Source organism: Chiroxiphia lanceolata, chromosome 4, assembly GCF_009829145.1.
Source record: "Chiroxiphia lanceolata isolate bChiLan1 chromosome 4, bChiLan1.pri, whole genome shotgun sequence".
Taxonomy (NCBI): domain Eukaryota; kingdom Metazoa; phylum Chordata; class Aves; order Passeriformes; family Pipridae; genus Chiroxiphia; species Chiroxiphia lanceolata.
Genome location: NC_045640.1, coordinates 27999020 through 28024186, shown reverse-complemented (window position 1 = coordinate 28024186; position 25167 = coordinate 27999020). Strand labels below are relative to the sequence as shown.

The window sequence follows — 25167 nt, the reverse complement described above, 5'->3', positions numbered from 1 at the left end:
TTCTGCCTCTATACATGTTTGATAATAACAAAATTCATCCTGCTAAAGGTGTTCCTCTGGATTCAGGTCTGATATGGGCTGCATTCACCAAGCTTATAGGATCTCTGATATAACACAGATATGAGCTGAAAGTAGTACATCCATAGAATTGCAAAAATCTGAGCATGAGTGACTTCTACCAGAATGATGAATTCAACCCCTCACGGAAGTTCTTGATTTGAACTTCACTGTCGCATCATCTGATTTAGTTATTCTAAGGAAATGCAGCCATAGGAGGCAAAATATGGAGTGTTCATGCAACATTTTATAAACAAAATTGATTGTTGTGAATATGAGTGATTTCAGGTGCAGTAAGTAACTCTGCAGCCTTTTGACTCAGTTAAGTATTACAAGGATTATCCATTTGCATGATTTTTTTTGTTAATGTTACTTCACCTTCAAGATTAAACACTCTTAGTAAAAAATAATTTTCAAAGCAAAAATCAATATCTGTCATTCTGAAAATACCTGGGCCTATTTTTTTAAAATAAAAATTCATTATACTTTTTCTTCTTTTCTTCTGTGTAAAAAAAAAGATTGGCAATATTAAAATGATTTCGCAAATTATTATCACTTCATCATTTTTACCTTTGATCTTTAATATTTTTAGTCAAAAGTATTGTCCAGAAACAATGTTCAATGGGGAAATGCAGCTGTGTCAACCAGAAATGTAAACCCAGCCTTTTAAATGCTCACTGGAGAGAAAAAATAACACAGTTAAATATGACATTTTTTGACAGATGCATATTTGGAAAATATCTTCACTACATCCTTTATAGTGGAAAAAATTATGTAGGAATAAACTGTGATTATATAGTGTAATATAATATACAAAGGGTCAACAAAGTTCCAATAAAATAAGAAAGTAGACTGTGTTACATAACAGGGGAACATATGTAATGCACCAATCACAGCTAATACAGGGGATGATGATCAACCATCATTTAGTGAACAATAGGCTGTCATCACTGGTCCGTGGTTAGTGGGATTGGATAAGCGGAACAGATAGAAGTTAAATTATATGAAAACAGCATTGGTAGAATTACTAATAAATATAGTCACAAGGAACTGGAAAAAAAATAAAAGCATTGAAATTAATAATTTTTGCGTAATTTATTTTCGTAGAAATTGCTCTATCCTTTAGCATTTTCCAAGGATAAAAACAGCATTTACATTTATGGCATCTCTGTTTTACATGTATATTTTTTGCAACAGGTTAGTAGCAAAGATGAAGATTTTCTTGACCTTTCTGTTGATGTGGAGCAGAACACATCGATTACACACTGTCTAAGGTAAATGCATGGATCTTTTTGGTAAATAGTTCTGTCTAGCTGCTGAAATTTCCAAGTGTAATTGGTAGACAAAAATAGAATAACATTTGGGTTCAAACTTTTCTTAAACAGAAGAAAAAGACTTTAAACTGGATGTTTCCTCTAATGACAAAATATACATTAATGTACTTTGTTTTACTCACTTTCAGTATGTGTGTTTGAAAGAGAAAAAAAATCATCTCTTGGGAAAAATAGATGATTTCCTTGTCATCTAGAAGAATTGCTGTAGAATAATATTGTCTAGAAAGAGTTTTAAGTGTGCTTATCTTTAAGGTTCTACTCAAGTGCTTTGTTGATTAGAATTTATGTGTATATTAGAAGTTAAATGTGTGCTTTGCAGAATGAGTGTTAGAGTACCTAGAGGGTAAAATATTTCAAAACTCTAGTTTTCTATTATAAATTTATTATTCTGTGTCTCATCCTAAAATTACGTGGAGAAATATTCTAAAATTTCAGTTCTGCTCCTAGTACAGTCTACTAAAAAGTACTTTAGAGATCAAAATAATTTTCAGACATGCATGGATGATTATTCTGAGGGATTTAAAATATTCAGGATTTTGGCATTGATAGAATAAACCATCACCTATATTTAAGACAGTATGTTGCTGCTCTAAGGTAATAATTATCAATTGATCAACCTCTTTCGAACTCCAAAGTAGCAACCAAGGTTGAAATTGCATTTATCAGTTATTCTGGAATGCCTAGGAAGGATTGCTGGGCATCTCATCCCAAGCTGAGAGTTACAGAAAGAGAAATCATGTGAGGTATTAACCATTTCCTGAGTCAGAGAGCAGTGATTTCTCTGTGGGTATCGCAACTGTAATAAGTAACTTCTGTTACATTTTAAAATGCTAAGTCCAGTAAGTTTTTACATTCTCAGTTTCTGTTCTGTCTCGTTTGGTCTCTGTAGCCCTCAAGACAACAGCCCTCAAGTAATCCAAACTGCACTAACTAGCCACATTGTAAAAAGTGAGAAAACTGAAGAATGGCTTTGGAAAGCAGTGCATTATTTTCTGTTTTCCTCCTGTAGACTCTTTGTCTGTTCATAGTCACCAACAGTAGAATTAGTATTGTACTACAGAATTTTGGTTGAACACTTTGGTTCCTCATTGTAGTCCCTGCTTTGAACTTGTCAGCATTACTTACCTTTCCCTATGGTGTTCCAAGTCAATTTGAAATTGCACTGATGCAAGGAGGCTGAAGTGTGCATCTTCTGAAGTCCTTTCTATCCTGAGTTGTTATTTGGTTCTATGTTATACAGTTACTGGAGACTGAGCTCTGACTTTTTCTTACAGTTGAGTCTGGTGGACTTGTTAGAAACTGCTGCTGTACATAAGTTATCATCTATCCTTCAACTTTCTCCAGTTTTTTATTTTATTTCTTGGTTGTTAAGCTTCTTGGAAATGTTTTGTTTGGAAAGACCATTTTATGTAAGGGCAGAGTACTTCAGTAAAGTACCAATAGCATTTCTACTACTGAACAGACAGTGGCTGTAGCTTAAGATGAGGAAGAACTGCGTCTGCACTACTGCAACCCACAGGTGAGGGGTGGAGTTGAAAGTGACCCCAAAAGGTTAGCCCCTATCTCCACATCAGACAGGACACTTAGCCAACCTGTTCTAGAAGATCTTTTTAGCAGTAGTAACGTGATTGCTTACCGAGTCCTTCCTGACCTTACTACTAAGAAGTTTTTTCTGCTGTGGAAAATGAATCTTCCCTGTTTTAGTTCAATCCTATTTTCACTTGTTCTCTGTACTCTGGAAATAAACTAGGACTTGCCCCCTTTCCTCTTAGCAGTAGCCTTTTACATGCAGGAAGAATGCAATTACTTTCTTTTTAATTTAAACTATCTAAGGTAGTTTAACTTTTCCTTCTCAGGCTATCTTCTCTAGATCTCTGCTCATGTTCATTACTCTTTGGCATTCTCTTCAGCTGAACCTCTCTCTTGAGCTCCATCTTTCTTGAAGTGCAGCTGCCTAAAACTAGGCATAGTATTCCAGCAGAAATCTGCACAACCCTGAGAAGAATGGATGCCCTAAAAGTTTATTTATGCAGCCCACTATAGTATCTGCCTTTGCTCCAACAGCATGACATGCATTTTGAAGTTTACCCATTGTTCCCTTTGGAAATAAAGCAAAGCAAAATCTTGGTTTTTCTTTTCTTCTGGTGGGAGATACAAGCTGCTATTTACAGATTGAATGGGAGGAGAGTCATCACCTATGATCTATTCTGATTGTGTTTTACACTAGCAGCATTTCTACCTCTGCTTAGAAAACATATATTCAGTTAGAATATGGATTTCCTCTCATTGTTGTCTGGTACTATGCATTATTAAACAAAATATAAGTGCTTTTGTCATTCCTTTCAATAGAAACATCCAAGTTATTACACTTTTTGGAAACTTTGCTGCTTCCTGTTTCTTTTTAACAACTGCTTTGATGTGTCTTAAGTGCTTTAAGTGCTACTGCATTGAAAAGATAAAATATAGAAAAACTGTGCAAGGTAACAGTTAAGTAGAATGAATTTCTTTGCCACTACAGAATGTTCTTTTATCTCTGTAGTTTTTCAAAATGTGAAAGATCCTTGCTCAACATGTCTGAAGAATACAAGCCTCTGGTGTAGTCTAAATCCACAGCGTAGGCAGCTGGACCTAAAGCAACAGAAGTCCAATTACAGATATAGCACACATCCATTATTTTTATTTTCACTAGGAGTTGCAAAGTTTACCAGTCAATTTGATCCTGGCTTTTAACTGTGCATTTATATTACACCAAGAATTCTCTCATCACTTTAAACAGAAAATTCATATTATTTATGCATATAAACATTAGAAAGCATGTTTCACACTATAGCATAGAGGCCATAGAGGAAGGCTACAATGAGGCTTCCATGTACTGTGGAAGCGTGAGGTCAATCCTAACCCTAACCCCATGGTCAATGAATAAGTTAGTATATCTTGAGCAGGTGTATTTAAAAATTTCCTTCTCTTGTTAAAATAATATATAAACAGAATGCAGATTGGACTGTTAATGGAATAGGAGAGAGTCAGACATACCTTGAAACTGTGCAGGTCTAGAGAAGAGCTTGGCAAACCTGTGGCTCTTGCACATGCACTTTGCATGAACTCCAGTCAATGACCTGTTGTTTTTAACTGTTCAACATCTGTTAGAAGTGCCATGCTGAAAATTCACAGCTGATGAAAGAACTACTGAAGTTGCAGTTGCAGAGGGCAACAAAAGCATCTAATTCTCACCCGCATATCTCCCTTCCTCCAAGGACAGAGTTACTACTTATAAATATGCCACCAGTTCTGTTCCTAGTGTAAAAAAATAAATTAATATGTGCTGTATAAGTGAGTTATTAATGCCTTTAAATTCCATGACTGTTCCTCACCTGCTTTGGTAGAATAGGGTCATAGGTGAAATTAGAGGACAAGGAGACAAAAGAGCAAGATGAATGTGGTGCGTATAGGGGAATGTGCCTTGGCTTATCAAATATTTGTATGTTTTTCCAGCTTTCACAGACATAATTTCCAGAGCAGTCAATTTACCATTTAAAATGTTAGCTCATAGAATCATCAAGGTTAGAAAAGACCTTAAGGTCATCTAGTCCAACTGTTAATCCAGTATAATTGCCCCAAACCATATCCCCAAGTGCCACATCCAGACACACCTTGAACATTTCCAGAGGTGGCGACTCCACCACCTCCCTAAGCAACTTACTTCCATGCCTAACCACTCATTCAATGAAACATTTTTTTTCTAATTATACTAATAATAGATATCGTAATACTACTACTACTAAAAATAATAGATAATAGCATCAGAACAAATAGTACATTTTAGAAGGAATTCAGAAACTCTTTGAGTTAATTAATTTTCATGGGAGGCTTATATCTATCAAAATACTATCAAATTTCTACCATCCCCTCATGTTTCTTTATGTTAGAAAAACATTATTTCCATTGTTTCACTTTGAGATGGGAAGAAAACTAATAAATTCCACAAATTTGGTGGCTTGGGTTTTTTTTTAAATTGCAACTTTAGGCTTTGGAAATAAACATCAGACTCTTACCCTAACAGCAGACCTGAAACTTTCACAAGCACATTCTGCTGAATCTTGCAGCTTTATGTTCCCTACACGAACAACCTACCTCTAATTTTCTGAAGTTTCAGCTCTTTTCTTATGATTCCCTGAGAGGTTACCATGGTTTTCAGAGGAATTGACTGAATTCAGTTAATTTTGTCTTTAAACTCAAATGTGAAATCACATATTCGAGATCAGGGTCTACCACTGAAGCAAATATTTTCTAGTGATAATGTTTTATTTTTCTTTTAGGTAAAAAAGTAAACTTATGATCAAAGCTTATCTTTTTTAGCTTAACTTGTCTTTCAAGAGATGTATTTTGTCCTAAACTTCAGCACTTTCTGACCAAAGTGCTAAGACCATATAAAGAAAAAAACTTCTAAAAGTATTCTCAGTTGTTAAAAATATTATGCAGTCATATTAAGTGCCTCTTTGTCATGCTCTGTCAACCTTAAATAACTTAAAATTTGAAAATGGAAAGTCCCCACCTTTTTGAAGTTAAATAAATAACTTCTAATATCTATTCCTGGCAAAGTATATAGTCTTCAGCTCTTCCACCTACCCCTGTAGTGATGATGCCAGGAAGAAATAATCATCCAGAATCCTCCCTTTCGCTTTGTAGGATGATTCTGGTTCTGCCCACTGTAAAAGCAGACTGAACTTGTGGACAGTGTGGCTTCAGCCTCCATGCATGTGAACTGCAATGGTAGAATGGAGTTTATTGGGGTCTGAATGGGTCTGAAATTGCCTGGAATTCAGAAGTCTGTTAGGTACAATGTAGTTGCAATCAATAGGACAGTTCTGTACTTCTAATATATCTATTTAAGGTCCAAAGTCACAAGAAAACCCGTGTGCTTAGAATGGAAGATAGGTGTTTATGTCTGCATTTACAGTTCTCAAAATACCTGCAATGTAACACCTTAACTGCAACATAATACCAGAGGTGACAACAAATTACTTTTTTCTTTTCAGTTAAGTGTTTTTAGCTACCTAAAATTCTGCTCCAAAGAGAAACAGCACTGTGACTTCCAGTAAATCTTTTCTGTGAACTGAGACATACTATCAAACCAACCTTCCTCTGCCTCTGTCGCTTCAAAAGCTCAATCCAAAAACATCTCCGAGTGTATTTACTTGATCAGGATTTATAAAATTTTCTATACTAGCTGCTACTTTCCTTTTTAGAAAATGATAAGATATAATATAAAAATTTCTGGTTGACTGTTCAAGAGGCTAGAGGATGCAGGAAACTGAGTTAAATTTATATCTTCTGTGTATGAGGATTCAAACCTATCTTATGGAAGAACACCATGAAATGTGAGCTATTTGGGGATGATGGAAGTGCACTTGAAGCTTCTCCATTCTGCAAATAATTTAAAAAGGACTGGATGACTTGAGTTACTGCACCCAAGTCTTGGTAGCCCCTTTATGTGTAAGAGACCAGATATAAGTCCCATTTTGAGATACCTGACCCTCCACTTGTATCATATGGAAGGTCTCTGCTCCTAAAATAGCCCCATCATAGCAGCCAGATACCTTAAATCCCTTTGGAAACCCCAGTACAGTTGCATTTGATGTTTTAGAAAACTGAACTCAGTGGAGAAATGATTTCATGCTGTGTGTCTTTTTAGGGTTCCAGTTCATTAGCCCAAGTGGGGCAAATGTATTCAGGTCCTTTAAGAACTGGTAATTGTATTTATTTACAGAGACTTCAGTAACACAGAGACATTATGTAGTGAACAGAAATACTACTGTGAAACTTGCTGCAGTAAACAAGAGGCACAGAAGAGGTAAGCAAAAAGCTGGCTGTTTCACCATGCCCCTCCTGGGTTCTGACAAACCTTCTCCTCGATATTTATTTTATTTAGATACCTAGAAGCCTTACATCCCAACTGTATTCTCTGTGTGGGCCAGAGAACCTGCAGACAGACTTAAAGGCATGTGTCTTAGTCTAGAAGCTACTGCTAGCTGACTATTGTTACTTACAGAGTGGTTTTATAATGCATTTGCTTATTAAGAACTTATTAAGGAAAGAGAGAATGGCTTTAAACTGGTCAGGTGTTTATCATATGCACTTCAATGTTTTCACAGGATGAGAGTAAAAAAACTGCCAATGATTCTTGCCTTACACCTCAAGAGATTCAAGTATATGGAGCAATTGCACAGGTATACTAAGCTGTCTTATCGTGTAGTATTTCCTCTGGAGTTACGTCTCTTCAACACATCTGGTGATGCTGTCAACTTAGATCGGATGTACGACTTGGTAGCTGTTGTTGTTCACTGTGGAAGGTAATAGACTTTCATGTTTATCACAAACTATTGCCAGACATTTGCCAAGGGCGGAGGCAAACCTATGTGTCTCAGGCTGAAACTTTTAGCCACCTTCCTTCATAGTAAATCTGTACTTGTTTAAGAAATAATGTCTCAGGTCTCCACAAGTCACAAGTTTGGCTTTAATTAATAAAATTACCTCCTTCCTCATGAGTGCACTTAGATAACTTGTGAGCCAGGACTCTGTGAGGGCCAGAATCTGCTAGCACGTAGACCCCACAACAGATTACCTTGAACTCCTGTCAAGGCAATGAAAATGATAGCTTTAATAAAGCCTCTCACATATTGCCAAATATGAAACAAACAGAAGAATCCTTGGGGCTCTAGGATTATGACCTTCTTTCTCTTCTCAAAGATTATAACTCAAGATTCACAGTTGACACCAAACAATTTTCCTACTTATATTTAGTTCATAATGTTTTTAAAATATTTGCAATAGTTGATGCCTGCCATGAGCAACTTGTTAAGTGTTCTATAGGTTATTTTGCAAATGGTCCTGGCACAGATGAAAACAACACCCTTAGCTTTCAGCTGATGAAATTGCAACAAGACAATAAAAAGTTGAAGAGATGAAGTGTCTACTGTACCACAAGGGGTGGGTTTACTATGTTTTTCATAACAGTTATAATTCTCCTTGCATAAAGAAATGTGACTTATCCAAATGGACTCAATAGTATTTTCTAATATTTTGTGGTTTGGGTTTTTGTTTTGCTTTCTAGTGGACCGAATCGGGGACATTACATTACTATTGTGAAAAGTCATGGATTTTGGCTCTTGTTTGATGATGACATTGTAGAGGTCAGTATGCTGAAGGTCATGAGCACAACTTTTGTACTTATGTTTTCTTCTCTATTTGGGGTTAAAATTCTGATCCAGGTCTGGGTAGAGATTACTAGTCTGCAAACCCACAATTTGGTTGTATAATGTGATATTTTGTTCAACTCTGTTTTGAAACAAGATTGTAAACAAAATTATTAATCCTGTAGTTTGTGCTCTGTCAATGTCAGAGGGGGTCATTTTGTTTCAGAGCAACATCAAATGCTTCTAATATCAGACTTCAAGGGTTTAATTTGGAATGTTTTCTACATCTAATAAAATCAATTTAATTCATTTAAGAAACCTATCACTTAGCAAAATTGGACTAAGTAAAGCTAGCATTGCTGTAGAATTTTAAATTTTGAACAATTGGGGGTTTATAAGAAAGTCTGAGCTCTGTAGTTGATCTAGGGTTGCCTGAATGTAAATTAGAGCAGTATCTGTCCCACAGCTTTATAGATTTAGCCTAAGCATTCTGCATTTCAGTCTTCTTCAAACCCTTCATGTCGTTGTGGCATCTTGGCAAAACCAGGGTCTTTAGTCTGATTTCCCAGGAGGTAAGGAAAGTGAGCACTGTGATATTGGATGGGGCATATCTTGAGGAGGTTTTCTGTATATTTCAGAAAGATGGGATCACATGGTCACATTTACGTGTTTTAACAGTGTTTGCTATGGCATTCCAAGGAGTTTCTCTGCTATTGGAAAAAGCCTAATTCAGTTAGGTGCAGTGAGACAAACAAACCCATGGACTTCCATGAGTGATATCGGCAGGGCTCAGACTCTGAACATTAACCTTTCACTACTTAAATTGCAAACAGAATTTGCTAATTGCTACCCCAAAACAAGTAACTGAATTTGTGTTTTCTGTTCATACAGTCATTTAATCTGTGTTTGGTATTTCTTTTATCTAATAGCATATAAAAAAAGTTATTTATTTTGCAGAAAATAGATGCTCAAGCTATTGAAGAATTCTATGGTCTGACATCTGACATATCAAAAAATTCGGAGTCTGGCTATATTTTATTCTATCAGTCAAGAGAGTGACTTGGCAAACTGTGATAATTGCGCACAATGATGCTGCAGACAAAAGAAGATGATGGCTCCCCTGAACTGACTTTTACACAGACCACATCTGGAATGGTTGAACAATAATACACTCTGTCTCCTACTAAATGGTCTATGTGATATTGACTATAACCGTCCATTTTTGACATTCAGAACTTTGTTTAAAGGGGGGGGGGGGGGCTATTTGTAGTTTTTAAGTCTGATTGAAGAGCTAATTGCAGTCAGATTTTAGTGGAGTTTATATGGACTAACATTTACAGATAATAAGATTTGGATGTCAACTGTTAAACCCAATCCAGCTAGAGTAGTATTTTATATGGAAGTGTTCATTACATTTAGAGCAAAATTATTTAAAACTTTCTAAATGGTTTTGGGGTGTGTTGATTTACAAAACATTCCTTGAAATACTTCCTGACATATACTTATCCATTTTAAGTGTAAGGAAAAATATCTATTTCATGATGATTGGAGTTGGAGTTGTAGTTGTATAGGGGATTTTTTACCTGTTACTCTGCTGCAGAAAAGCTATTCTTCCAAAATCATTTAAACTTTGGGTTGTTTAAATTTTCAGTGTGTAACCTCAGGCCTAAAATTCACATAGAGGGATTTAAATTACACTGGAACTAAATAGTTCTCTATGTTCAGTCACTTTGTTTATCTTGAGATAGTACAGATGAGGTGAGATTTCAGAACTTACAGAGCATTGGAATAAAGAGAGTGAGATGACATACATGATACAGAGATAAATTACATTTATAGAGATTGAGCTTACCTTTTTTGTTAAAATTATACCATAGATTGTTTACTTAATTGAGTTTGCAAAGATTGCAACACTGCTCACACTGTAAAATATCCATCAGGATTGAAATCACACAGTCCATTTAAATAAGCAGTTGTTTGTACATAAGACACAGCTTTATCCTGCAATTTTCTGAACATCTGTAGGTCCCATAATACTACATAATACGTAGTTTACATACTATCATGTATATATCATCTCTAACATTTTGGTCATGTTTGACAACATTTTATCACCACAGAAACAGATAGGGCTCTGGTGTGCTGATTTCAAAAACATCAGAAGGCTTAGTACAAAAGGCTTGGTTTGTGATTTTACTGGGTGAATTTGGCTGGCACTAGTCATGCACTGGCTAATAAAATTTTGGAACTCCTATACTGGAATTTGGCAAAGAATGAATGTAGAAGAAAGTATCAGTAGGGTATGAGAAGGGATCGATAATGGCTTTAGTCAGTGGTAACACTGGGTAACTACCTTGCTCACTCTGGCACTTTCATTCCATTATACAATTCTTGAACTTCAGTAGCCAAAGTCCTATTCCAATGATGTCAAGAGCAAAAACACTCTTCTTGTCTTCATGGGGAATGACAGTTGGTTCCAATATTTATAGGAAAATATTCTCATCTCACAAAACTTATTTTTACCTGTTATATTTCATTCAGTCATCATGTATTTATTAGACAATTTTGCTTTTGGTCCTTTTCTTTAAGAAGCCTGCCTGCCACTTTATGGCTGACACTCCATTTCAAGAAATGGCTTTTGAAGTGCAGCTACATCTCATATTTTAGTTTTCTGCAGGAAAGAGAATAACTTTTTTCATTGTACTCTACTGTGAATGTGAAATATCTTTTGTTAAATAATGGTGAAAATGAAGTAATAGTTTCTACAGTAACATCATTGGAAGTTCAGTTGGATTTACCGATGGACATTTTGTAAACTAAGGCAATGTAGCACTTTACACAGAGTGAGAAACAGAAGTGGACTTTTCAGCTAACATTATTTGTGATTTATCATGTTATTATACTGATGTAAGAAAACAGACATAGAACGTAACCTTGGAGTACTTTGGTGAATAATAGTAGTGGTCTACAGAGATCACTCACATGAATGAAGGCTTGCGTGCAGGCTCAAGACAAGCATAGTTGGGATGCAGCTCTTGTTCTTTTATTGATGTTAGAATGAAATGTTCTGTCTCTAACACAGAAGACAGACCTCTTACAGGAGACTTCAACTGAGGCCCAGGAGCTTTTCCACTGAAAGGTTAAACCTGCAAATCCCTCTTTCATGGATATATTTATAAGCATTTAGAATTTCCATATAAAAATATAATTATCACTTGTCTTTTAAAATGGGTAAGGTTTCCTCACTGTAAATGAAGTCACTTTCTAGATCCGCACTAACCAGTACTGGTCCAAAGATCTGTACTTCGCAGTTTACTGCTGAACTTTCTTAAGGCATTCTTTAGTTTTAAAACAAGCAACAAAACAGATATTCTTAAGGTATCATTTGAATCTTCAGGGCTCATGTTTATATGAAAAGTAATTTTTCTTAAAAATAATTTTTAAAGCGGTTCAATTTTAGGAAACATTTTCCGTATTTCAATTGACTTAAGTGAAAATTGATTTTTTAAATGTTAATAGTATGAATTAATATTTAAATATTTAAATAAACAGAATAATAATCTTTGAGTTTCTTCAGCTGCAAGACAGCTTTAGACTGTAAAACATACAGATCATTGCAGTACATTATTGAGAGTAAAATTATTAGAATAAGCATTTTAAATTCCTGCTATGTCTTGAGAAGATCGCAGCAATGCTATCACATCAGTCTGACATTAGCTCTGAAAAATTATGGAATACATACTTTATGCTAACACTAGCTAAACAAAGGAGCATTTTATTTGGATTTTTAAAAAATTGCAGTCACAATTCTCTAAATTGGTTCCAATCTACAGTGTGCTGAATGTTTTGACTTCAGTCCAGCAAAAGCTGTCCATCACAGTTGTATGAATAGTGCCAGTCTAGGCAGAGGAACACTTCTCTGTCAAATTAGGTACATTCACACAAGTTTTGCAGGATTGGGATCCCCACAGGAATAATCATATGATGTAAAGTACTTTAGTTGATTAAATAAATTATAATCCTTTTTCTCTTATGATTATGCATAGATTTCCAGTCCCTTATGAAGGAATGGAAAAATACCTAAGACAATAAAAGCTTTTCAGCTAGCAGCTAGCAGCCAGAAAACAAAATGCTAGCACAGATGTCTAATAGTATTCTGTGCTTCCCTAAGATTACTATATTTTATGGTGTCAGATTCTAAGTATTTTAGGCCTAACAACAATTGAAGTTTTCCACTTGTTTCACATGCTGTTGCTAAGATGCATTGTCCATTTATAAATCTTATTAGTATGTTCTTACTTCGAAAAAATAACATTTTTGTCTTGTGCATTTTTTCTACTGAACCCAGTGAACCACTGCGGCGCTGATCAGTTATCTTAGAGGATGAGCTCAGAACTCAACCTTTATGTTTCCCAGAACAGGCTGCCAGGATTTTATGTAATTTCTGCTTCGGGGACATAGCAGAAGGGGGCAGAAGAAGGGAGTGATGGAAAAGATATACCAATGAAACAGAACACCTTTTTGAAATTAAGTCCCAAAATTACTCCTCTTAATTTTATTTTAATAATTTACTTACCTCAGAGTACTAGATTATGTATTGAAAGTCTTGTCCCTCTAGCAGTTGGAGAAGAGAAAATAAAGCAGTAGGAGTTTCCTTCATATCAGATTTAATAAAGCTATTAAAGACCTAACAAAATGAAACTGAAATTCACATAACATGATGGGTCCTAAACTGCTACCACAAATCGTCTTTTATCTTCAGACATTACATTTCATTCACTAATCTATTACAGCATCATGTACTTGGCATCTGAGCTGATGACTTGTAGCTGATAGGTTTGAAAAGTTTGATGCCTCCCAGCAGCAGATCCCTTCTTGTTTTGTCTCTTTTTTGCTGCATGTGGCTGACAGGTCTGAGCAGTGTCTTAGAGCTGAATGAATATTAGAAATTTTAACAAGTTTTGGCTGTGTACCTATTCTTTGCTAGTACCTTTTACCAGTGTTTGTTTTAATTTATTTTTCTTTTGTTTGGTCTGTTATTGTATTTGTATAATAACTTCTGTGGTTAATATTATCTGTTTTGTTTAAATTTTTATGTACTTTAGTTTTTTAAAATGTAATCAACCCAAGCACTTTAAGCAACAATGTCAATCTTGTGAAATTCCAATCAGCTTAATATTTTACCTTTGTCTTATTGTTTTTGCAGCTGTTTGTTTGTGATCCAATGTCTCTAGTTACAACCCAATTTACATTTTTAGGCTTGTAGTGTGAGTTGCACTGTAAATTTGAGAAGCCTAAGTATTTTCATACATATTTATTCATACTGAACAAGGACGCAGTATTTACTATGTGTGTGCTACGCAGAGCAGTGTGTACCTGACGAGTTGCACTCACAGTGCACTTTTTACAGCCTTTTTTGCATTCTGCCTGCTAACCCATCTGATAATGACTGTAGTACTTTAATATGTGATGCAGTTATCAATGACTAGAATTTAGAAAAGCTCAAATTCTCACAGGAGAATTGTCATTTACCAAACACAGAGTTAGCTGTTGGTCTGCTGATGATACAGGTATTGCTCTCTTTGCCATTTTGTCAGTGGTCTGTACAGTCTCAAGTAGGAATAATCTTAAAGGCCACATTTATTCCTGGCCCTTGTGTGAGTTCTGACAAGGAGAGCAATCTTTCTGCATCTTTCTTCTCTCCACTTGGGTCCATATAAAGCAAAGAGATAAGGAAGTAAGATAAGTGCTCATTATGGTAAAATAATGTTTTTTAGAGGACAACTTCTGTGGTGTTCATATAAGAAAGTCACTGATTTTCTGTGTTGTTAATGCAAGGGTTGTTCCTAGCGCTTTAGACGTTGTATTCTCTTTGTTCAATGAAAAGACCAGGGCTTTTTGCTGTTGCATCAGTTCTGATACTGAGGTGTTTCTTCTCAATTTACAATGGCACTTACTATGTAAATAGCCTTTGGCAAGCCTCAACAGACACCCTTTTAATTTCTTTTCAGTTAACATGCATTACTTCAAAGAGATTGCTTGAACCTTTCTATAAGATTTATTTCAATAACACACTCCTTTTGCATACAGAGTCAAATAACACCTATCAGCCAGTATGTGCCCACCTGGCGGGACCATCTGGGGTAAAACCCACACCATTTTACATACTAATGATTCTTTACTCCCTCTTGGAGGTTTGCTTGCTGGCTTTGCCTGAATGATTTAATATGAAACTGCAAATAACTCCCTTTACTCATTATTTCAGAGTTGCTATAGTTCTTTAATAAATTCTGCTTCATTTGGTTATCAAGACTGGGACTATTGTACAACGTAAAATAAATTAACTTGCGTGTGCCATTCGCAGCAGTCAATTTAACCTAATGCTTCTGATGAAGGCTGTTGCAGGTTGCAACTTTACTGTATGTATGAATATGAAAGAGTAAGTGACTTTTCTGTCATAGCACAGTAGGTCTGTAGGAGAAGCTAGACTAGCATGCAGCTTCCTAATTCTCAGCTTGTAGTCAGCTGAAGTTGGTGCTCCATTCTTTAGATAATCCTAACCCTTCTCCCAGGGGTTCGAAGGCGGCAGGAGCAAAACCATTGTGAAGACACCTTACAGTTCACCAAAACATCTTGCCGGCTGCAGCAGATAATTAATGAATATTTGCAACCCTGCTGTTCCCACTCTCCAAAACCTCTTTAATAGATATACATTCCTTAAAGAGTCTGAGCTTAAACATCAGCTTTGTATTTGCAATCATGTTCATGTTTGCAAATGTCCCAAGACAGACTGTGTTCATGTACTTAATTGTTTCCTAGTCCTCTCTCAGTTATCATTCTAACAGCAAGAGCAATATCAGGGTAGCCATGTTACAGGTTCCAGTGAATTTCCTGGACACAATTTTCTAGCTTCAGTGGCTTTTGTTAAAGAGGTCTTAACACTAGCTCCATAACTTATCATGATGCTTTAGGAATAAAGTCACCACATACTATATGAAGAGGAAGAAATATGGAAAGGGCTGTTTTGTCAGAGGCTTTGAATGTGTGTATCTGTTTTTAAATGTATAGTCCCTCTCTATCTTGTCAAAATGATGCCATCATAATAAAACTACTTAAATATTTTGTGCTAGTTTTTTAAATGAAATAAGATAGTAAAATTACTAGGCATAAAACTGGGGACATATAAAAATACTGAATTTCTTGTAAAGCATACAATACACAGTGTATGTGTACAGTTGAATATCTGCTCTTTTTAATCATGATGTAGATGTAATTAAACCCTGCGCTACCTGCAGAACTGTGAGAAAAAAACTCATGTTGGTTATTAAGGTTGTAACATAAGAAAACAGTATTTTCTCCTGTTAACATGTTTATATTTTACATAAAATAAAACTCCCTAGCTGATCTTGCTTCCATTCAACTTGCTTTGACTTCAGCTGGAGCCAGACTAAGGCTGAGCATTGATGTTGGTTGTTACAGAACATGCTTCTGAATATCAGGTACCTGTATTCTTACAGATGACAAGACTGCTGATGCTTACTTTTTATTTCATTTAATGGAGTCACTGCATTTTAAGTGACTTCAGAGAATGTTTCACCACCTGGGCTGACTGCTTCTGAAGTGTCTTAAGAGAACAAATTTTGCATGAAGATGGTGAGTTGTCTTGGTGGAATATACATACAATTGCATGACTGAGCTATACCTAGTTAAAGCACACCACTGACCTTGTCAATGTTTTTGAGAACAGCTGAAACTGAACAGAATAAAAATCAGTCAGAATTGAACTACCTTTTGCATCAGAAAACAATGAACTCTTTAGCCTGGGATTTTACATATGACTACTGGAGTAGGAAAGGATTTTGCTAGTGAGATCTAAAATCCTGTCAGAGAATTGAATGGGTCCCATTGTCTGCTGATTTTCCTGAAGTTATTCATTAGCAAACACAATTTACATTCTCAAAAGTGAGGTAAATAAAAGGCTGGTGGTTCTTGCTCCTGTCTAAATGGATTTTTGTTATTCCTTCAGAATCATTCAGGGAACCAAAATCAAACATAGCTGTCAAACTGCATATTTGTAGCTAACATAATGTAAGATTTATGGCACATCAGACTATCAAAGGACTAGGTTGAAAAACACTTCACATGTTATAGTCCATGTTTCCTCTCAAATTAAAAACATTCGAAGCATCTTCAAATCTATTCCTGGGTTATTAGATTAGATTTTTAACTGCAGGATGGAGACAGAAATTTAAAACATGGGAGATGACTGAAAAAATAAACCACAAAACTGTTTTTTTAAAACATTTTAAAGAAATAGAATTTATAGTGTATATATAAAGAAACTAAGAAAAGTTTTCCAAGATCAGGGTTCACAGTCACTGTACATGGGCTCCGCTAGAATTTTTCTCACTTCAGAAATGCATTTTCCGAAAAGCTGTATGATGTTTACCTATGTGTCTGTTCTTTAATCTTTTTTATGAGTTAGATTAAACATTTTACATTTACAGGTTATGTTCTGTGTGCCAGATAAACAGAGAAATGCTAAAAATATAATTTAATCTCAATTGAAAATTCAGATATGAGAGGAAAAAATTGTAAAATTCCTCATTTAAATACACTCATCAGACTTCAAACAACATTTATTAGACATGATTAAATATGTGACATGGAATACCATGTATCTGGAGATGTTCATTTCTTTGAATATTTGTGTGTAATGTAAAAATCAAGTAAAAATTTTGAAAGTGGAAAAATAAGACAACCATTGTCAATACATATATATATGGCAACAACATTTTAATTATCTGTTCTGATAAAATGTTCCTATTATTGATTTTTTAACAAACAGTAGAAGATTACTCCATCACCTTAAGTTCCCTCACCCTCACTGCATGACACAATTGGTTGCTCCACTGTGACATAAGAGCTTCAAGCATTCCTCAGTCTAATGAGATTGTAGCTATGTGTCCTTGTTCTCTCTGGGAGATGCTTGTGGCACAGGCTGTGGGACCAGCAGCCCTCTGAAGATCTGGATCTTCCTGGATCCTATCTCTGAGTGCATACCAGGCCAGTGAGAGTTCTCTTCACTTCTCACTATAGCAGCTTCAATATGTATTTTCCCCAAGCTCATCTTTCCAAGAACACATGGTGTATGAGTTTTGTATCATTTCCAGTACAGAATAACTTTGCCATACATAGGAAGATACATTAGCAGATCTAGGGAAAAAAATATAAACAATCATATGTAGTCTGCTTCAGTTTTTTCATGTGGTAAATGAAGGAAGATTCCTTTAAGTAATTAATCCAATAACTAAAAACTCTTCCCTTTTTCTCCCCTATGGCTGCCTTCCCCATATTCTTACATGGTTGGGTGGGAGGCACTCTCAATCCTCTATGTCACAACAGGTGTCTATTACTGAGTTATGGTTAGAGTTTGGGTGTGATGGATGGGCTTGCAAGGGAAGGAGCCCACTGGTGGCATTCACCACTGTGACGACTGGTCATTATCAAAGTGAACAATATCAATTCAGCTAAACCAGTCACGAATATTTCACCTGAACTGCAGTTCATGCTACTTAAATGCTAACAGTGCATTTAATCTCACTATGAATAGAGAAACAGCAGAGGAGACAACAACATGAAGTCTGCAGTTTGTCCCAGGATGCATGGAGAGACCTATCAGGATCAAGCAGAATTCAAGAAACGGAGACTGATTGACACTTTTTGCCAAATCACTGCAAGAGTAAAATAAAGAGGTCAGTGCTGAATGAAATTTGGAATAAGACAGAGTGAAATATCCTTTGGATTTCATTTGACACACATATGAGAAAAAAATATTCTAGTCATGTTCCAGAACAGCAAAGATACAGAAGATACAGATATCACCCAATGTTGCAAACTAGACATCACAAATGCTTAGGGAGCAAATTTTACCATCAGTCATTTCAGTGTGGCTGTAAAGAAGCTCCAGGCAGGTTTTCAGCTTTACAGTGGGATTAGTAATAACAGAATCTGGAACAAAGGTTCTTACAGCACCCTCATAAAAATTCTGGTGTGCAGAGATGTAAGACATGGTTATGTGTGAACCCTGGAGAAGAACAACAAGTGTGATTATTCGTGCTCTTTGAAAACAAGGTTCGGAAACACAAATAAAATATTACATTTTATTTAGTAATTAATCATATAATTCTCACTGTCATTTATGAAGCATTTTTCATCCTCAAGGTAGTTTACTAGATAATGTAATACCTTTCCAACTCTTAATTTGGTGAAAATGGTAGAAATTGAGTAATGTGTACCAAAATCCCTGTGTATTATAGCTAGCTTCAACTTGAGCTGAATCTGGCCACCCCTCAGCTAGTTGAACTGGTAGGAACATTTTCACCAACTCCTCAGCAGCTACCTTGATGACCTATTCACTCTTGGATGCAGTTCAAAGTGTAGATCTTGTCGCACATTGTTCCAGTGCAATCCAATCCCTTGCTGTCTCTGAAACAGTGCATCTTGCCTGGAATGCACTGGGGCAGCTGAGGTTACTGGTTACTGAGGTTGCTAATCCATTTCCGAGAAATGGATTAGATTTTTTTTTGCACCCTAGTAATAATTAAAAACGTTAGGTAAATATTATATAGGTAAATATTAGGTAAAGCAAGGATGATGTAATTTATATGGTTTATTTCTCTTTCTTGATTCTGGATATTTCCATTTACATTTTCTGATGAATGAAAGTATTTTGAGGTGAGGTCGCTGACTGTTTTAACTCTGCAAGATAAGTAGTTCAGACAATGTTGGCTAAGACATCATCGTGGCATTCTGTTGCCCCTCAGAATATGGCCTTGAGGACAACATAAAACTCAAATTCTTTCCCCTAACCTTTACAACTACAACATTTTTAAATGCTCAAGCTCAGGTTGCTAATTCTACTGTTGATATTTATGGGGATATTTCTGGGCATAACGCATTACTATCCAGTCATGTGGTTTCAACCAACATTGAACTAACTAAACTTTTGCATTAACATGCTTCAGAGTAGTATTCAGTATGTATATTAAATTGTATTTTTGCCATGGCTTAGAGAAGATGGCACATGAAATCTAAAAGCTTTACTTTATGGCAATGTTACACGTTCATACTCGTTTATTGTTCCCAAATATAGTTACAGAGGATGAGGAAAGGCAATCAGTTTATTATAAAATAAATGGTACTGCAGAGCACAGACTGTGACTAGCCAGTGTTTGGTGTGGTAACAGTAGTGAATAAAGGCTCACTGTTTAGTGGGTCTGTTTAGTTGTCATGACACTTGTAAAAGAAATGTACCTGGAGAATTTAATGTGTTTCCTTAATATAGGGAATCTCTTGCTCTCACTCTTGTGCAGCAAATCCCCAGATCACCTCCAGATACTGAACTGAAAACAAACCACTTCATTCATCATGCTCTATATACAACTGAACTTTATTTATACAAAGGTATTTTACTCAGAGTCACCATAATATGAAAATGAGTCGTATCTCCTGGGCAAAATATTTTTTACCTTGAAACTGTGCTAAAGCTGAATTCAATATACCATTTCTTAATGAAGAAAACCCCAATATGTAGATCCTCCTCCAGTGGCATTTTGTCCCCTCTATATTTTTGGGGTTTGTTTTGTTTTGTTTTGTTTTTCCCATAAGCCATTATGTATGGACTTTTTTATTTTTCATATTACTCCTGTAATTTTGGACAGTATCATCTACCATTCTATCTCTCACTAAACAGAAGAGTACTTAGCCTCTCTCTCTCCGGGATTGCAATATCAGTCCACCAGCTTCAGTGCATTTTGCAACAATTTCATATCCAGTACTGTAAGGCACATTAACAGGACTCATCCTTTGGGAGAGAATGTTCAGAAAAGCAGCAAGGGCTATAGATCGAACAGGAAAGTCTGTGCTTTCCATTCTCATCCGTCGTTGTTTTACATGGGGCAAATAATGTAACCTCTCTCTTCCTCTATTTCCCAACTAGAAAATGAGTATGCCAATATTTATGTATCTCAGAGAACTATGGAGCTTAGATTAGCGAAGTAGAGTCTGCAACCTAAATTATTCTTACATGCACAAGAATTAGGCTGTCACACTATATTTTTTTTCATTTTCAGGCAGTCGTCTGTTAACAACTGCAGCACTCCCTTCAAGGGGGCAGATTTGCAGAAAGTAAGACTAGCTGACTGTTATTTCACAGGAAAAAATCTCTGCAAAGACATCAAACAACTGTTCAGAGGTGGTAGGAATTAATTCAGTGATACAAATATGCTCCAAGTTTGTCCTGAAAGGTCAGTATTACTGAATTTTCTTTCCAAGTAACATATCCCATTATAACCCCAGTCAAAGTCAGTGTGCAAAGATCAGGTCCAGAGTGATCTAACAAGGGAGTTGCTGCGTGTTTCTTTCAGCTAACTGTCTCTCACCATGACTATATCTAGAGATTTCAAAGGAAAAGGGGAAAACTCTATTGCAGACAGCTTATGAAATAAATGACTCATTAAAGAAGATAATTTCCTCACGAAGAAAAGAAAGAAAAGTTGCCAAGGGAAAGAAACTTTCTCTGCAAGCTTACTCAGATTTTTTTTGTTGTTTTTTTACAGATATTCTTATTATATTATTATATTATATTATATTATTATTATTATTACTTATTATTATTTATCTTTGGCCCTTGGAGGGATTTTACAATGACTATGAGATCATAAAAAAAACTGACCTAACAATGACAATACCAAAAAAACCAGCCACCCAAAAAAAACCAAACAAACAAAACCAAACAAAGAAAGAGCCCCTCAATGCTTTTATAAATTTAAATAGCAAAAAGCCAAACATTTTAATGGAAACATTTTTTCCAGAACTCTGTCCTTAAATTATTTTAGTCTTGGGTTTTGTAGTCTTCATTTTAATCTTGTTTTTCATTTCTGCAAAGCAGAGAAGCCAGCTAAATCATGGCAATGTTCTGGAAAGGAAATGGTTAATATCCATGAAGAGGAATAAGAAATGCTATGTTCTTTTTATAAAGGGCAATTTCTCACCCACATGGGCATTTGGAGCTCATATGGATCAGGTTTCCAAATAACCCACGTTTTGAGTCTGGAACAAACAATATGCGATATGCAGAAGTGAACCATCCTCAGCTGTCACTGTGACAGACTGGTTGTTTAAAGAGCTGCTGCTCATTTCCACTGTCCATTTTTATCCATCCCTTTTAAGTGGTCACCAAACAAAGAAAAGACAGTTATTCTCTTCCGAAAGCCTTTAAGATCTTAGGTAGAAGAAAATTTGCATTTAGCTGAATGTTAATTTTACAATGCTGTCCAGCTACAGCAGAGTAGTTTGCTTTTGCTTCGTCCCCACAACCAGCACACACATAGCCAGGAAGGGACTCGACTGAACCTTCTCAACTTCTTTGAGCAAACTAAGCAAAACTGTGTCTCTAGGTGGGTTTTCTGCTTAAAGGAGAGATACTTCACAGAACAAATAAGAGTAGTCAAGGACATTACACCAGAAGGGTGCTGCCCTTTGGTTTTGGCCATATCAGCTATGCGAAATGAAAATGTTTTGTACTTCTTAGAGCTTTCCTTTGCAGACATCTATCAAGTTTTGCCTTCATTCTTTCTCTTCACAGTTTTCCAATAGTCATCTCAGCATTCTCAGACTTTGGGAAAGGTCAAATCCAGACCTAAAACCAGTTCCAAGTTTTACGAGTTTGATGTAAAAACATAAGTAATGTTTGTTTTTGGAAGCAGCACATGGGATCCAAGTAACCTCATATTAGGACTGCTATGGGTTTACAAGTCATGTGGTCCTAATCCATTTAAAAGTGGTGAAGGCTGGATAGCTTGTGCCCAGTCTCCTGCTGGGTGATACAGCGGATTAGATAACTAATGCAAGTGTGTAACACAGAAACTTCTAAGTGGCAAGGATTTTTTTTCTAAACAGTTAAAACATCCCCTTTTACTTGCTTCTCAGTCAATACACAATTTCACACACAAAGAACATTGTGCTCTCAGATTGGAAAGACATTTGAGAGAGTGATGGGAGAAGTGGTAGATGACTGCCTCAGGCATGAGCCTCAGGGCATGGGCATCCTTATGCTCATGGTGTCCTGCAATGCTAATGAGAGCACCAAATGCCATCCTACTGCTACTTTAAAAAAAATATTATTATTAATACCATGTATGCCCAATTGTTTGGGCACTTCTCCTGTTGCTATTTCTTCTGAACTGTAACACAGATGTTGATTCACATACAGAAGCTGAAGTAGGAGAAAACTGTGATTTATTTCTCTAATATAGTGCATTTCCTTAGCAACAGATGCCTTTTTAGACTGATCTCATTCACACTGGAACTATGTTTCCTCCTTCTGTGAAAAACTACTGCTTTTCTTTCTCCCAAATCCTACCTGCCATCCTTCCATAATAGGAATTTAATAAATAGGCAAAAAAACCAACCCCCCTGTGCCTAAAAAAATTCAAACTGCCAGTGGGTGAAACAGACTAAAGGCACTGATTAACATGGTTTGACAAAAGCTCAAAGCAGAGCACCTTATTCAAGAAACCCTCAACTGGCATGAATTGTCATCATCTACATTCATGCAATATTTGATACCCATGAACAGATGGGAAAGAAATCCTACCTTTTGCATGGTACAATTTGATGTGATTTGGGGCATTTACTGAAGTAGATGTGAGCAGTTTTTATCGTGTTGTATTGGAAAACTGGCTAGTGTAGCCAGTAACCTGTTAATTGAAAGTACACATATAATGCTCGCAACTAGGTCCATGTTACTGCACTTCAAAATGTAGTGTAGGGATATTGGACCTTGGCAGGCCCAGGATGAATTTCCTGATCTTATAAGCTCTCTGACAATTTTGCCTGTGCTTTCCAGGACAATTTCCGAACAACTCGAGTCTGAAAAAAATGAAAAATAGCCAGGTTTCTAGAGGAAATATCAGCTCCAGGAGAGTGACTCATTATGAAATAGCAGGGTTTGAAGGTCAGGGGTTTTTTTCTCCTTCCTTTTAGTACCTGGCTGTAATCTACAGACTTGCATAAGACCAACTTTTAAACAAAGAGTTTGAATAAAAACTGCTTTCAAGCTTTTTGACAGAGGGCTCTCTTTAGTGTTGGGAGCAAAAAGGATTTAGAACAGGCACTTACTAAACCTTAAAAAAATATTCAAAAATATTCTCATGCTACCTTTCTTTTGATAAAAGAGTCCCACCTCAATAATTCCTTGCTACCTGAGTCTCTCATCAGTATGTATTTTGTCTCTGTAGAAGTAAATTTCCAGTTTCCAGTATCACAGGAAACAGAAGTTAAATGGAAAACTGCATCTATACTTCGATTATTTTATGATTCTTTTCACATAAACCACTTGCATTTATACTGCCTAAAATCTCTCCTACAAAGACCCTTTGTATGATTCTCTATCGCAACACATTAAGAAGCAAAACTTTTTTGTTTACTGTGTACATAAAATATAAACCCACATATTTCATAATATGATGTAATATATGTAGTAATTATTTCTTAATTAACTTTTTTTTTAAGTGCTGCTATGCCTTTTGGAACAGGAGAGGGATCAAGTCTGTAAAGGGTAGGAAGCCTATGGTCCTCAAAAGTAGTTTGAGGAAACTTGAGTCTTTCATCCTCCCCTTAGCACCCTTGAGGTCACCTCTGGAAACCCATGAGCATTCTCTTTTGCAAGAAACCAAAAGCCTTTACAGGTGTTCATCCAGGTGAAGTGACCGGAGTAACACAGCACTCCAGTGACACGTGGACAATAAAATCCAGAGCTCCCAGTTGTTATGTCTCCCTAGGCTTTGCAGGGCTCCCCTCACTCTCATCTGCACCCCAGATCATTTGTCTTTCTTCCCCTGCCCACTGGCCCTTACAACACTGAAATATTTACCCAGGTTGATTGTTTCACCGGTGAACTATCTGCTCTTATCATAATAAAGAGGAGTAAGTCACGTGGTCCTGAGGAAGGCTGGGGCTCCACTAATTGACATCACTTACAGCACCAAAGTGACTCCCATTAAGCACAGCAGTGGAAAGACAGATGTTATGGTAATAAGTGTAAATTATTTTACAAGCAAAAATGAGAATATCTTTATTGTAATTCTTTAACTTTCGGCTATTTTTTGTATTAACTTAGATTAATGCAACATGCTTCAACTACTTTGTGGGTATTCAAAATATTCTGTTCTATTTTTTTGGCTTAAAAACAGGCAAAGAATATGTAATTTCCAGCTATATGGCTTGTTTCTGCTTCTTCTGAAATCCACAGGGAAATCTTACCTTTGAATTAAATTTAAAGCTGCTTTAATAAAGCTGGGATGGGGACCTGGTCAGTGCTGGAGATGGGAAAATGGTATAGATGCTCATTTTGTCTTATGCATCCTGTATGGTATGGCCACTCCTGACTTCAGTTTATTTCAGTGGAAATAACACTAAATTTAAGGTTGTAGCCAAAAGTTGCTTTATGCAATGTTTCAATATAGCTAATACAACTAAGTGTGAGAATGTTCAGATTGGTTAATAAGCATTTATTGTTA

The 25167-nt window shown here is 36.1% G+C and overlaps 1 protein-coding gene across 2 annotated transcripts in view; it reads left to right on the top strand.

The window, feature by feature from the left end:
• USP46 (ubiquitin specific peptidase 46) overlaps nucleotides 1–15988 on the top strand; it is a 37095-nt gene extending 21107 nt beyond the window's left edge. For both annotated transcript variants that reach the window (XM_032685764.1, XM_032685765.1), the window contains 5 exons: nucleotides 1255–1331; nucleotides 7159–7242; nucleotides 7544–7741; nucleotides 8503–8581; nucleotides 9542–15988. In XM_032685764.1, coding sequence (XP_032541655.1) covers nucleotides 1255–1331; nucleotides 7159–7242; nucleotides 7544–7741; nucleotides 8503–8581; nucleotides 9542–9643 — 540 coding nt within the window. In that variant the 3' untranslated portion in view covers nucleotides 9644–15988. The remainder of the gene's footprint in view (nucleotides 1–1254; nucleotides 1332–7158; nucleotides 7243–7543; nucleotides 7742–8502; nucleotides 8582–9541) is intronic.
• The last annotated feature ends 9179 nt before the right edge of the window (nucleotides 15989–25167 follow it).